Source organism: Gymnodraco acuticeps, unplaced genomic scaffold (genome assembly GCF_902827175.1).
Source record: "Gymnodraco acuticeps unplaced genomic scaffold, fGymAcu1.1, whole genome shotgun sequence".
In the NCBI taxonomy this organism is placed as follows: Eukaryota; Metazoa; Chordata; class Actinopteri; order Perciformes; family Bathydraconidae; genus Gymnodraco; species Gymnodraco acuticeps.
The window spans coordinates 541,038-555,232 of record NW_022989820.1 but is presented as its reverse complement, the minus strand read 5'-3'; the positions used below and the strand labels follow the sequence as shown (position 1 = coordinate 555,232).

At 41.3% G+C, this 14,195-nt stretch overlaps 1 protein-coding gene across 3 annotated transcripts in view; it reads right to left on the bottom strand.

The window, feature by feature from the left end:
- The window catches only part of bcam (basal cell adhesion molecule (Lutheran blood group)), a 54,490-nt gene that overhangs the window by 15,172 nt on the left and 25,123 nt on the right, over positions 1 to 14,195 (bottom strand). For all 3 annotated transcript variants that reach the window (XM_034233407.1, XM_034233416.1, XM_034233426.1), the window contains exons 2-9: positions 7,701 to 7,828; positions 6,861 to 7,074; positions 4,726 to 4,799; positions 4,544 to 4,640; positions 3,586 to 3,768; positions 2,371 to 2,492; positions 2,089 to 2,230; positions 1,483 to 1,598 (exon numbers count right to left, since the gene is read on the bottom strand). In XM_034233407.1, the coding sequence (XP_034089298.1) occupies positions 1,483 to 1,598; positions 2,089 to 2,230; positions 2,371 to 2,492; positions 3,586 to 3,768; positions 4,544 to 4,640; positions 4,726 to 4,799; positions 6,861 to 7,074; positions 7,701 to 7,828 (1,076 nt within the window). The remainder of the gene's footprint in view (positions 1 to 1,482; positions 1,599 to 2,088; positions 2,231 to 2,370; positions 2,493 to 3,585; positions 3,769 to 4,543; positions 4,641 to 4,725; positions 4,800 to 6,860; positions 7,075 to 7,700; positions 7,829 to 14,195) is intronic.

Sequence of the window (14,195 nt, the reverse complement as noted above, 5' to 3'; positions counted from 1 at the left end):
CTCATGAAAAATGGGAGCAAAAACAAAAGTGTTGCGTTTATATTTTTGTTCAGTGTAGTAGGGAAAATTCAAAAAATGTTTTACCCTCATCAGTTATTGATGTTCTAGTATGTTTGATTTTAACTCAGCAATTTCCCTCCAGAGGGAGTTTTCTTCCCCCACACACCCCTCCCTGCCTGAAACGCCTTGATTAGACTCCTGTGTTTACTTCCGTAACATCGTGACATCACTGTGAAACATGTTTCATTTGGCTAGCACTCCAACACATTGTAATTGATAGGCTAAGGGGTGGGACATCTCTAAGCAGCTGACCAATCAGAGCAGACTGGGCTCTGGTTTCAGACAGAGGGTGAACAAATAAGCATAATAGGGCCGATTTGTATTCCATATTTTATTCCATCTTATTCCATTCCATTGCAATGTAAATACTGTTATATACATTATATTTTACTATATTTTTTATATTTTTCGAGTTCTCTACCTGTGTTTTTAATTCTTGTTTGTATGCACCACGATATCAAGTCAAATTCCTCGTACGTAATAAACCTGTTTCTGATTCTGATTCTTTAATACATGTTTCAATACCGTGTTGGTGCTCACACGGACTGTAACAAACACTAGTGTCTGCTGCTCACCAGTTGCTACATCTTGGCACAACACCATGCAGCTTGTGTAGTAGGGCCACAACTGTCTTTATAGGAAGCAATGGCTCCAGTTATACGGCAGCTGCACACTGAGTAAGGAAATCACAGCATGACATTTTGTTTATCCAATGAAAAAGAGGGTAGTGTGTTTACAATCTTGGATCAAAACTGAACCAGAATCACTAACTCCCACATCACTCCCGTCCTCCAGAACCTCCACTGGCTCCCCGTCTGTCAAAGAATCAACTTCAAAATCCTCCTGATTACTCACAAAGCCCTCAACAATCAGGCCCCCCTTCCCGCTGCCTCCGCTAATCAGAAACCAACCTCCTATCCATCCCCACCCGCACCAATCACCAGACCTGGGGGGACAGAGCCTTCTCCGTTGCTGCCCCCTCCCTCTGGAACTCACTCCCCCAACCCATCAGAGACTGCACTGACCTCACCACCTTCAAAACACTTACAAAAACTCACCTCTTCAATCTGGCTTTTAATGCGTGATTGTTTTTGTATTATTTGACTTTAACTTTAACTATATATTTGTATTTGTTGTTCTTTTCTTTTCACTATATCTGTAAAGCGTCTTTGAGCACCTGTAAAAGCGCTAACAAAATAAATCTATTATTATTATTATTAAATGTCTGAATATTGAGACCCAGGAAAGACTGAACTGAACCCATTGGTAGCATTTCAAAAACAGTTGTATAGAAAATGCTCAGAAATGATGCTGTGGATCAGAACAAGGCCTTTATTACTAGAAATATAACACTTCTCAGTGAAAGGATTAGGAAATGAAGGTTGAAAGAGAAATTTAGGTTGAGAGAGAAATTAAGCGTACCTTTTTCCACTGCACGGTGTGTGTAGCGGAGCCCTTGGTCTTACACTGCCACTCCACCTTGTCTCCGAGCATCACTACTTGAGGCTCGGCGGGGATCACGCTCACAGGGTCGATGTCTGACAGAGAGAAAATCAAAAGCATTTTAGAGAGAGAGAGGGAGGAAGACACGAGAAACCTGAGTCTAAGGAGTTAGAGACGTGCCACTTGAAATCAAGGCTACTCCTTCCTTTAACTACCGTGTAAAAAGGCTGTTAAAGTGACCTTACTAAGCAGATTGTAAGTACAAAAGCTAATGCACTTACTCTATAGTTAAGCCAATTTAAAAGCCAATGTTAAGCCTGTTCTATGCTATTTCTAGTCTATATCTGCTTCATTTCTGGGATAAAATCAAATTAGGCAGCGCAGTTGGGATAACATTAAAGTAACAGATGAACTGTGAAAAATGTAATTGGAAATCCTGAAAGGGTTCTCTTTCCAGTCTAACGCTTTTAATTGTCTGATTTACTAAGGCTTTAACTGCACAGACAGGAGGTCAATTGTTCTTTATGTGTATTTACTCAGTTCTGAAGCTGTGTGTGTGTGCTTGTGTGTTTTTGGCTCACTCACAGTTGACATTAAGGGTGATGGCTCCACTTAGGTCAGCATCCAGGTTATCAAAATCTGTGGCTGTGCACTTGTACACACCAGCGTCTGTGCGCTTGACAGATTTCAGGGTCAGGACACCCCCCACACCATTGATAGCTTTATCCTGAAAGTGGAAGGACAGGGATTGGCAGAGAGAGACATGAGGAAAACTTAGTTGGAGACGACAATTGTGAAATACCAAAAACCACAAGCAACACACAACAAAAAAGTGTGTATTTCTCACAAACTCAAATACACACGTACATCGTGAGTGAAGTCAAACTCAGGCTGAGGGTTTCCGTCGGTCTCACACTTCATGGTGACAGCATCGCCCTCTTTGACTGGTTCAGTGTTGAGAAGGGAAAAGGTCGCTTTCTCAGAGGGATCTGGACGGACAAGAGCAGACATGGAACAGGTGAAAATTCCTCCTTTGGATACTTTACACTGTTGTAGAGTAAGTCATCAATCAGAGATGTTCCAGGCATTCCTGAGGGGATGTTTTACTTTTCCACTACCTCCTCTTTCTTTGCCTCATCATTCATCTTTAGCTGAATCAACTTTAGCTGGAGGAAAGATTTGATTTGAAGATAAAGCTAAAGGCTGTTTGTTGGCAATCTTTAATCCCAAATGGCTTGTGTTTTTATTAAAAAGAAATAGGATCCAGAGGATATAGACAGGGATAGGCTTGAACATAATGCATACATAAATACATTCCCTTTCTACCGCCTTTTTAGGCTATTTATGAATGTCACAGTCTATTGTTGTGCATGCCTAAATATCTCAAAACCAACTGGATGGGTTTATCTTAAAATCGTGTTCATACATTCATCGTCCCCAGAGGATAAATCCTAACTGCCATACGGTTAACCTGACTTTTCCTGAAGAATGTTGACATGTGTTGCTTTTAGTGACATGCCTTGACAACTATTGGCCGGATTGCTATGTAAACGTTTACATGTTCCCCTCAGGATCAATTGCCTACACTTTGTAACCCACTAACTAAATAATAATCACTCTCATCAACACTTTAGAACTAGCAAACATTATACCTACAAAAACATCAGCATGTAAAGCATTCAGCTCAAAGAAAAACTGAAGTAGGCTACAGTTGCTAGCATTGCTGTGTTGACTGTTTCACTAAAATATGGATCAAAGATCACTTAAATCACTATTTTATGGCATTAATTAATAAATCATAATATGCAATTATTATAAATGTGAATAAGTAAAAAACTGGCTAAAAGAATTATAACGATTTTGGTGATGCTGGTTTATAACCTCAATTTAAAAAAAATAGCTTGACATTTTGGGAAATATGCTCATTTAGTTTGTCTCTGGGAAAAACAATCATGTCTGTCCAGCTAATATAACACTGGAAACAGGTGGCAAATGCTAACCTAGCTCTATCCAAAGGTGACAAAACCCACCTTTTAGCACACTCTAAAGCCCACTAACTGAAATGATTATCCCTCCACTCACAGTTGAGGTTGATGGTGATGGTGTTGGACATCTTCTGCATGATCTCGTCTCCGGGCATACTGTACTCCACGACGCAGTGGAACACAGAGTCCTTGTCGGCCTTGGTGGGCTGCATGTACAGGTCGCTTCTGGCAGATTTCAGACCGGACGCCTCCTTCACCACAGAGGGAACCATGTGGGTCTCTGACGGAGAGGAGGGAAGGAAGGCAAGGCAAGGCAAGGCAAGTTTATTTATATAGCACTTTTCAACACAAGGCAATTCAAAGTGCTTTACAAAAAATGAAAGAGATTAAGAAAATGGCATTTAAAATCAGTCAAGTCATTAGGTAACCCAACCAACTATGTGCAATATGTGCAATATATATATATATATATATATGTGCCGTTAATAACTGTGCAATATATACCTGGCTGCTAAATCCTCAGAACTGTTACAGGATGTGTATTTTGTAATGTGTGTTTTTGTATCTTTAATACTTTTGTATGCATGCTTCTTAGGGAACATTAGGCTGACTCAAAGTCTGAACAAACAGACTCAAAGACAGTTTTTTCCAAGAGCCATCATTGCACTAAACTCCTGAACTCATACCCCTTAATCATCCTCCATGTGCAATAAACGTGACTGTGTATATATATACATATTATAAATACATACCTATTATTATTTATTAGATTTCTTTTTATACCCCTGGAAATAATTACTGCACTTTATTCTTTATTCTTACATAAGTACTTATGCTGCGTTTATTTGTTGTCGTAGGGAGAAGGGAGAAGCTTTTATTTCTTTCATTGTACATGTATAATGACATTAAATGATTCTATTCTATTCTGTCTTTGGCTCTTTTCTGCTGTAACAATGTAAATGTTTCCTCTGTGGGACTAATAAAGGTATTCTGATTCTGATCCTGATTTGCTTTACTGTATATCTGTTCATGAAATTCTAATAAGGGACACGTACTCTCATTCCTGTCCTTGACCTCGGGAAGGGGCTGGTCATCTTTGAACCAGATGATTCTGGGCATGGGGTGTCCGTTCACCGCCATACAGGTACCAATCTGATGGACAAAAGCATTGAATAAGTGACTCTTCAGTGTTCATGTGATTTGAAAGACTCGCATAATTATAGTAATGCACACACACCTCAGAGCTGGAAGTCTCTCCCACAGAAATGGCCTGACTCGAAGGCTTTGTGAGTTCGGGCTTCTCAGGAGCAACTGAGACGGAAAAAAGGAAGAGGGGGGGGGGGGTCATTATTAAATCATTAAGATTCCCTGGAAGGAAAAACGTTACACACACACAAACTTCATTTCCTTATATGCCATTGAACACACATGACTGCTGACCGTTAATTAAGTCACGCAGTAAATATCCTGCTTCACATTATTCCAGTGTAACCTGCTTCACATGAGCTGATAAGGGTCAAATAACAGAAAAACACTCCCCCTCCCCTCTGGCTCACACACACATTTACACAAACACACACACGACCCCAGGTGTGAGCGTTTTCTCTCTTGCTTCTCTGCTTTATTCCCTTGCTCACTTGTTCACATGCAAGGTCATCTTATCACTGCCGGCAGCTGTGGACTGCTTATAAAAATAAACAGTAGATGGCTATTCCTCTCTGTCTCACTCAGTGTTTGTTGTTTTTGTTTCACTGTTCCCAAAACAGCAGAGGCATTTATAAAGCCTGCGTAATATGGAGAACATTAAATATCAATGTATTTTTTAACAAGTAGCTCAATTTAGATTTTGCAACAATATTAGAGGGTAACATTATTTTACTTAGATTTTAAAGAAATAATCAAAATAATAACTCCTCTCAAAAACGTACTTATAATATAACGATATCTAAGTGGATATTTTGTCTGACATCGCGCCATCGATTTAGTAAAAATGTACTTTTATAATGTGTTTCTGCTGCATCTTAATCCTCTTGATGTTTTTTCATGTTTTGTAAAGCACTTTGAATTGCCTTGTGTATAAATGTGCTATATAAATAAACTTCCCTTGCCTAATATATATATATTTCCGAGCCCTATTATAGCACTTTTTATTTCCACATATTGCAGGCAGTCATTTAGATCTACAATGTGGATTAAAACTCTCCTTTCTTCCTCTTCCATTCAAACAAATAGAGATTTTTAATATACATATAAATAGAGAGGGACAGGCAGGGTTGTTTTTATTCTCTTTAAGTGTGTTTTGCTTAGCAGACATACTGTTTTCTCATTACTGTAGCCTCCCGAGAGAGATAAACCACGCTATCAGTGCTGACCCTAAAGAGACCTCATAACTCAACCCTATTATGTGAAGACACTCTATAGCTCTTCCCCCAATGAGTAAGTGGTCAAATGCGGTCAAAGAATACATAATGGTTTGTGAGACAAGCTGCTTCTTACAACTGCAGGCATTAAGTACATCTTGAAGGCCCTCGTCCAATAGCACTGCTTTGAAGTATTGTCTACCACTGACCGACCCATTCACAATTAATAGCTTATTTTACGAGATCACTTTAAACCTCAGAGCCTGTGAGTGCATAAATGGTAATGATTAACTTGTGGAAGCCTCGCTGAAGAGCTGTTGTTTTAATATTCTCCCAACACACATTCTTCCTCTTCACCAGTGATTGACCAGCCCAATCCAAAATGCAAATGAATGGTATTCATTTTGATAAGGCCACTAAAAGCTAAAAGTATGATTGATGTCTGCTCGGGAGTTTTAGTGGAAAGGACACAGCGGCCTGCAGCGAGGGTCTGCCCTCAGAGCCCTGGTGATAGATCTTGGCCGTTATTAAGGTGAGATATATGAGACATGACAGGTGGGACTGAACTATTCATCAATTGTGTCAAGAGTGATTAGATTGTGGTTAATTGACCTCTGGGGAACTTATCCAAAGAAATTGGTAACCCCAAGATTGGAAAAGGTTCCAAAGTCTTATGCATGATGGTAAAATATTCTATTAATTGATTTGAAACGTGAACAAATCATACCTCATGATACTATATCTCTATATCAAGGCTAAGCATGGGGTTACTTAGAGTATGAAATGCAATTAGCAAATCCATGACATTCATTTGATACAATTAAGCCACTTCAAATGAAAGTTTGCATGAACACACACGCAGATCTGATTGAAGCTATAAAACTTTAGTGGCAGTGACAAACCAAGTCATAAATTCCACACATCAACAACTGATGGGAAAGGGAGGGCTGCCCCTCTTCCATAAGGTCATGTTGAGGTCATGTCAAAGGCCAAAGCGCGGGTGCAGACTCACAGAAGACTTTGAGCAGCGTGGATCCCTCTCCGACCCCGGCTGGGCCAGCGGTGACCTGGCAGTAGAAGTCCAGCTCATCGGAGGGTTGGACATCGGAGATGGTCAAAGTGAAGTCCTCTCCGATGGTGACACGTCCGGACAGGGGGGTGTTGTCATCGCTCTTTCTCTCGCCACCCTGGGAGAAAGCCACGCGCTTCCTGTTTCCCTGCTCGTCCTGGATGTATAGGAGATATAGAAGAAGAAATAAGACAGAGAAACAGAAATAAGAAGAAATACAACTTTATACACTGTACTTCTTTATTAAGTATTCCTTAAAGGTGCCCTATTATATTGTTTTTCATCTTATAGGTCTCAGATATAAACAAACATGTCTCTGAAGTGTGTGGCTGGAAATACCAAACAGATCATTGCAGCATTACCCATAATCCCCTCTGTTTCAGCCCTGTTTCTAAAGAGCTGATTCTCTGTCTGTTACTTTAGATGAAAACAAGGAGCCCCTCCCCACGCCCCTCTGAGAGAGATTTGGTTACAAAGAACTCAATGGTGCTCTAGGAGGAGATTCAGGTGATAAGGGGGGGGGGGGGTTTACCTTGGTTGGTGATTGGCTAATGGTTACACAAGCCAAGAAAACGTTATGAGATCATAAAGTGGCCAAAATCTGATCAGCTCATTTTCAGACAGGTTTTTATATAAATGGATCAGGACAAAAAGAGAAAGAATCTTTGTTCCTGAAACTTTCAGAATCTCTTTCCACAGATGTACATGTTTATGTATAAAAGACATTTGCATAATAGGTGACCTTAAAACTTGCATATGCAAACATATCTGGATATGACTTACAATGTACCACTCAACAACAGTGTTGCCTGAAGGTGCTGGGGTAGTGTATGTGCAGGGCAGTTTAGCGGACTCTCCTTTCATCACCTCCACTACAGGAGCCACCTTCACCAGCACAGCCCCACCACAAACTGCAGAGGAAAAGAAAACAGGGACAAAAATGTGATTACAGTCATGACCAGGAAACCGTATGACTTGTAGTAATGTGTCACATCAATATCAGACATGACAGGTTGGTATACAAAAAGCATTGCATGATAGTTTCGGCAGGGTTTAAATACAAGCAGTAACTGGAAAACACATTACAAAAGTTCAGTTTGTATATAAAACAGTCCCTCAAGAAGAGCTACAAGAGGAAATAATAACACCACAATGACTACAACTTAGAAGTTATCATTGATGTGTTTTTAATGGAAACTATTGAAACTGCTATAAATCCAAACGGACAAAAGCAGCCATTAGGATTGGGAGATAAAGTAGTACCTTAAAGGTGCTTAACAGCAGTGTATTAAGGGACCCAGAGGAAAGCTATGGCCCTCGTCACTGTCAGCCATTCAATGGAGACATTAGGATGCACAAAGTGTCCCAGATATCAATGGGGGAGAGAAGAAGCTAGGGCATGGGATGGACCGAAACTGGCTCCAGTGGGGATAGGCGACACTAAAAACTCTCTCTACAATCTAGCTATGGAGGAACAACGTGAGATTGCATTACAGAGAGGAGAGGGAGGGGAAAGACGGAGAGCTCGGTGAAGGGTAGAGCTCCATTTCTGCTAATGAAGTCACTGCAGCACATACAGTGTCATAAATCCTCGTACAGTAACACATGAAGGTAGTGGAGTCCCCTGTGAGGCTTTAATGTGTGCAAAGAAAGGGCAAAGTCGTTTAACTGACTCGGGTTGAAATGCCAAATTCATTTTGCAATCTCTGGCATTCAAATCAATAAAGTAAATGATCAACATTATGGACTGCATATTTTAAAGTCTATGCAATTTGATATACATGTCCACCTCAGGATAGAGGGTGTCTTTTTTTTTCTCATACTAATATTCTGAACAATCTGTGCTATTGTATTTGCTGTAAAGTGTCTCTACTGTAGGCTATTTTTATTATATGTACAGCACTTTGGCTCGACCAAAAATCGTTTATAAATGTGCTATATAAATAAAACTTTATTTGATTTGACCTCAGCAAGCTTATGGCATATAGTACTTTCACATGAATAGATGTTTCATAGAGAAATGGATGCATCAGGGAAGCAAAAGAAAGCAAAAGAAACATAAATTCAACAACTCTTATATGACGTAAACAAATCCCAGAGATCTACACTGAGATTAATATTCATACACGTGTTGCTTATATACAACCCAGCCCCATACTCTCTGTAAGATAACATCAATTAATAATGTCATCATTTTCTGGACTGCAAAATCTACACGTAAATAATATATTTGTTGTGAGAAACTTGCCAAGAGCCGGCAGGATGGACTTCTGGGAATCATGGTGGTTTGACGGGATAGTCTTAATAACAGGGCGGAAAAAAATGCAGACGGCAAAAAGATGAACGAGTGTTTGCTGAAGACGTCTAAATAGAGATGAGAGGAGCCACCTTGTTATCACTCCACTGTGAGGAAGCAAGAGAGCAGGAGAAGGAAGGACAGAGGGTAGATATTGAGGAAATAATAGGGAGGGCTGTCATAAATACACACTGAGCTTTGAGTGTTAGTGAGACACATTCCACTAGGGTCAGATGCTGTAATTTACCACGACCCACAAACCACACACAGGTCATTCAAGCGTTGACATTTGATGAGAAAGTCTTATATCTCCCCACTGTTGTGTTTCTTTGTTTACTTTTACACCACCTTCCTTTTTCCTGTGGTCTATCTTCATCCCTATCCAGTATCCTTCTCTCTATAAATATTTAGTTCCATTAGTGCAGGAGCTCTCCAGTGAAACAACATTAGTTTTACAAACCGAGTCTCATGTTCACAGTGTGTAAGAGGGATGTAGCCCAAAAGGAAATCTTCCTCAGTGTCTGCGCCAAAACAAACAGCGAGACAGACAAGCAAACGTACAAGAATGTGTTAGTAAACCAAGAGCTGCGCTTTTAGGCAGGGACTCAGGATTTAAGAGTCCCGTTAAGTGGTGGATGGGAAGAATACACACTTGTATGCATACCACAGTAAATCAAGTGACTAACTGGCACAAGCATTTTAACACAATTACTCCATTTATTTAGTTTTTGAAAGGCACAAATCTTCACTATTAGGTTGGACAAGGTTTTTTAGAACTAGGTAACTTTAATTTCATAAACATGTATGAAGCCATAATGGCAATCCAGGAGAGCAATCATGTCTTTACTCATCAGATCCACTTCCTGTATGAAACACAGCGTAATATTTCATGCACATGTTTCCAACTCTGACAAAAAATTGCCTGACAGAATGAAATATGATTTTAAAAAGCTGAATCGTCACTTTAAGAGCATCTAAAAGCTCTTATTAACTATTTTGCGGGATAATAATAATAAGGTATAAGCATGAAGCAAAGAAAAAATAGACTTAGTAAGGATGTTTGGAGGGTTTTGACGTCTACTGTATGTTGTTATCACTTAGCATCCAATATACACTTCTTTTTTTTAACTGGGTAGTATGCGTCGCTGAGTTACTTAATGCATGTACACAGAGCGCTTCTGGCAGTTAAAGCAATAATATGTGATGAAAATGTAAATCAACAGAGTCCATCTGTACTGAATCTTTCTTCCTCTGCAAACCTCTCCCCCTCCATCTCTCATTTCCTTTTATTATCTGTCTCCCTCTTTTGGTGTCGTGCACAATATGTTTTGGTCCATGGTGATCAGTCAGGCCGCCGCTCTGTGGTTTACAAACCAGGCATCTGGACGGACAGAGACGGACAATTACAGCGTAATTAGCCGAGTGCATTCATCCAATCCGAGCCTGGAGCAGTGTGTGAGTGTGTTTGTGTACTTAGAGACTCGTGCTGTTGGCTGTCAATGTGTGTGTGAGGGAGAAAGGGTGGGGGGGGGGGTGGGGGAGGGGGGACCGGCTACATGGGGGTCTCATTAGCTGACGCAGGCCAGTTAATCGGATTTAGCCAAAGAGAGGGAAAGTGTGTGTGAGGTGGTGTGTGATGTGGTGTGTCATGGGGTGCGTGACCGGGTAGAAAGACAGATGGGAACGAGACGGTCAGACTGTGACCTGTACTAACACACAGACACACACACACACACACACACACACACACACACACACACACACACACACACACACACACACACACACACACACTTACTTACAGTATACAGTATATATAATGCATGTGATATTTATGAGCAACGGAACCACCCCAAAAAGCTCCGGTTAAGTACAGTGTGTGTCAAATAAAAAATAATAAAAAGGATCCAAGTCTGTAGTCAAGGCAGCGTGGCAGAGTGGAGACCCAGAGAGTCGAGTCAGTCCCACATCCACTGAAAAGTTAATGTGAAACCATCTTTAATACTCTCCCTCTTCCTGCCTCTTTCACCCTCTTCTCAAACACACACACACACGGCTACACGCACACACACACACACACACACGGCTACACACACGGCTACACACAAGGCGGGCGCCCCTCATTATGAAAAGAACCAGCTGGATCCTCTCCTCCTGTCCTCCTTTCCTCTCTTGTTCTCCCCTCACCTACTGTCGTATTCTGGACATCAAAACAGGAGCCTCTCTCTCTCTCCACTCTCCTCTTGTCATCCCTCATTCTCAAAGAGCATTCTTTAGTACCTAGGGCACAAACTTCACTCACAGGAAGGAGACAGAAAAAGAGAATGCAAGATTGCAAAAGAAAGGCACAAAGGAAATCAGAAAAGGGGGAGAAAGGGAGGTTGAGATAAAGAGAATACTGTTAAAACCTAACCGTGCCAACATGACTGTCGCCCAACTAAATCCTATTTTTGAAACCACTATGAACCTCCTTCCTCTGATAGTCTCCTTGCTAACCCAAACACCCCCATGCTGAAAGGTAGAGGACTTTCTGGGTAACTTTCTGTAAGTCTATCGTTTACACCTGGATGATGGTGCTAGGGGTGCAAGAGAGGTGTGTGAGATTACAGTCAGCATGCGTCACGAAATGGAGTCTAAAGATATGTGTGTATGGAGAATACTTGGTAGATGAGGTGAGTGGAAAGCTCAGTGCAACGTGGTACCTGTCGGGCGAGGAATGTGTGTGTGTGTGTGTGTGTGTGTGTGTGTGTGTGTGTGTGTGTGTGTGTGTGTGTGTGTGTGTGTGTGTGTGTGTGTGTGTGTGTGGTACAAAACATATTTGGCCTCTAACAGGATTAGTGTGTTGGCTTGTTGGCAAAGCAAACAACATCCTGCTGCAGGAGACACAGCCTCAATGTCACGATAAGTGAGTCACCTTCAGCACGCGGTCATTTAAACAAAAAATCATACTAACTTCCTCGTTTTTTTGTATCACTTTCCACTGATCACACCGACTGTCTGTGTGTCCAGAAATACTTCTCAATCCCTGTAGTAGTCATTGTCTCCGTCTTATTTCAACATTGCTGATATTTCAAGCTGAAATTACGCTTCAAACAGACCAGAGCCAACATGACCTGCTCCAAAAAACAAATCAACTATAACCACTGCTGTGACATATCGTCCTTACCTCTCAATCTTCTACAAAAGTCAAAGGTTTTGCCTTTGACCAGCATTTCACTACTTCAATACTCACAATTGAGAAACTTAACCTATTCAAGTACCTTTGTATTTTAATGTAAAACACAATATTACATTACATTTGTTAGACGCTTTTATCCAAAGCGACTTACATACTCAGTACTGTGGGCAATCCCCACAGGAGCACTTTGGGGTGAAGTGTCTCGCCCAGGGACACAACGACATGCTGACTGCAGTGGGACTCGAACTTGCTACCCCCTGATTCGAAGCCGCCCCTATGGATGTTATACTAGTTATTACAGCTTTACTTACAGTATGTTTTCTCCTACGAGCCTCACATAGTGCTGACTGCTGATAGTAGAGAGAACTTCAGGTAATAAATGTTCACATTATCAGACTTGTTTTATGATCTCACGAAGCAATCTCCACTGCAAAGGTCAGCAGGAGTCTCACTTTCCATCACAAATTGAATTAAATAATGTAAACACAGTTACTCTGGTATTTTAAAAGCATTGCCTCATTTATCCATCTAGTGTTGCTATGGCGGTAATGAATTGCTGAGCTATAAAAGCATACCCACAAGTATACATGGGATATAAACTCACACCACATAATGTGATGGTTAATACCACCACACACGCTATGTGAGTGACCACAGTGTGTGTGTGTGTGTGTGTGTGTGTGTGTGTGTGTGTGTGTGTGTGTGTGGGTGTGTGTGTGTGTGTGTGTGTGTGTGTGTGTGTGTGTGTGTGTGTGTGTGTGTGTGTGTGTGTGTGTGTGTGTGTGTGAGATGAGTTGTGGAAGCGGGCGTGGCATGTTGCCCTCAAATCTCGTTTCACACCCTTTCACATTCGCTCTGCGCTCACATTAGTCTGCCTTCTCGTAATGGATGGGAAAAGTCCAGAAAACTGAGTTTGTTCAGTGAGTTTCATTCTAGAGGACAAACTCAATCCATCTACAGAAATGTACCCGGGGGGGCGTATGTAAGGCGGAAAAATAAACAGAAAGAGGCTCTTCAGTGTGTGCTTAAAGGTTGTGTTTGTTAATGTGGTGAAACTAGTGGGTGTTATTGCAATTTGAAAATATTACAGTTGTGGTTGGATACTGAAGAGCTTTAAAATACGGAGAGGGAAAACTATGTTCCCTCGTAAAGTTTAAATAGCTGACAGTTGGAAACGAGTAGTGCCAAAGTATATATAAATCTATATATATCTATATACTGTATGATATATGTGTGTGTGAGTGTGTGTGGTATAGGGGGCAGGCTGGGTCAGACTGCCAGTGTCGGGGTGGGTCCATGTAAGGCCTGCAGTCCGTCAACGCTTGACTGATGAGACAAGAGCAGGTGCAGCACGGGAACAGCAGCTGCAGCAAAACACACAACCCCCCTACACACACACACACACACACACACACACACACACACAAACAATGAATGCAACATGTAGAGGGCAGGCAGAGAGTGGAAGACAGGCACAGTGAGACACACCGGGATGATAGACGGGGAAAGAGAGAGGAAGTTTCCCAACTGGCAAGAATCCCAGAAAATGCACTCAGTGTGAAGAAGTAAAACTTTTAGAAACCTAGGAGAAAAGAAGAAAATCAAAACATACAGTGAAACCCAGACAGGTTAGATATTCCGTCTGTCTCCTCGGGAACTTCTGCAGCAGACTAGGTGCTGCGATGATCTGTGTCCTGCTAAGTGTTGACCTTTGCGAGGGAAGCACTGATGTGTAGCTAATGCTAATTAGAAGCCCACTGTTATTGGCTGTATTATGATAACAGAGAGGAATAGGAATAAGAGG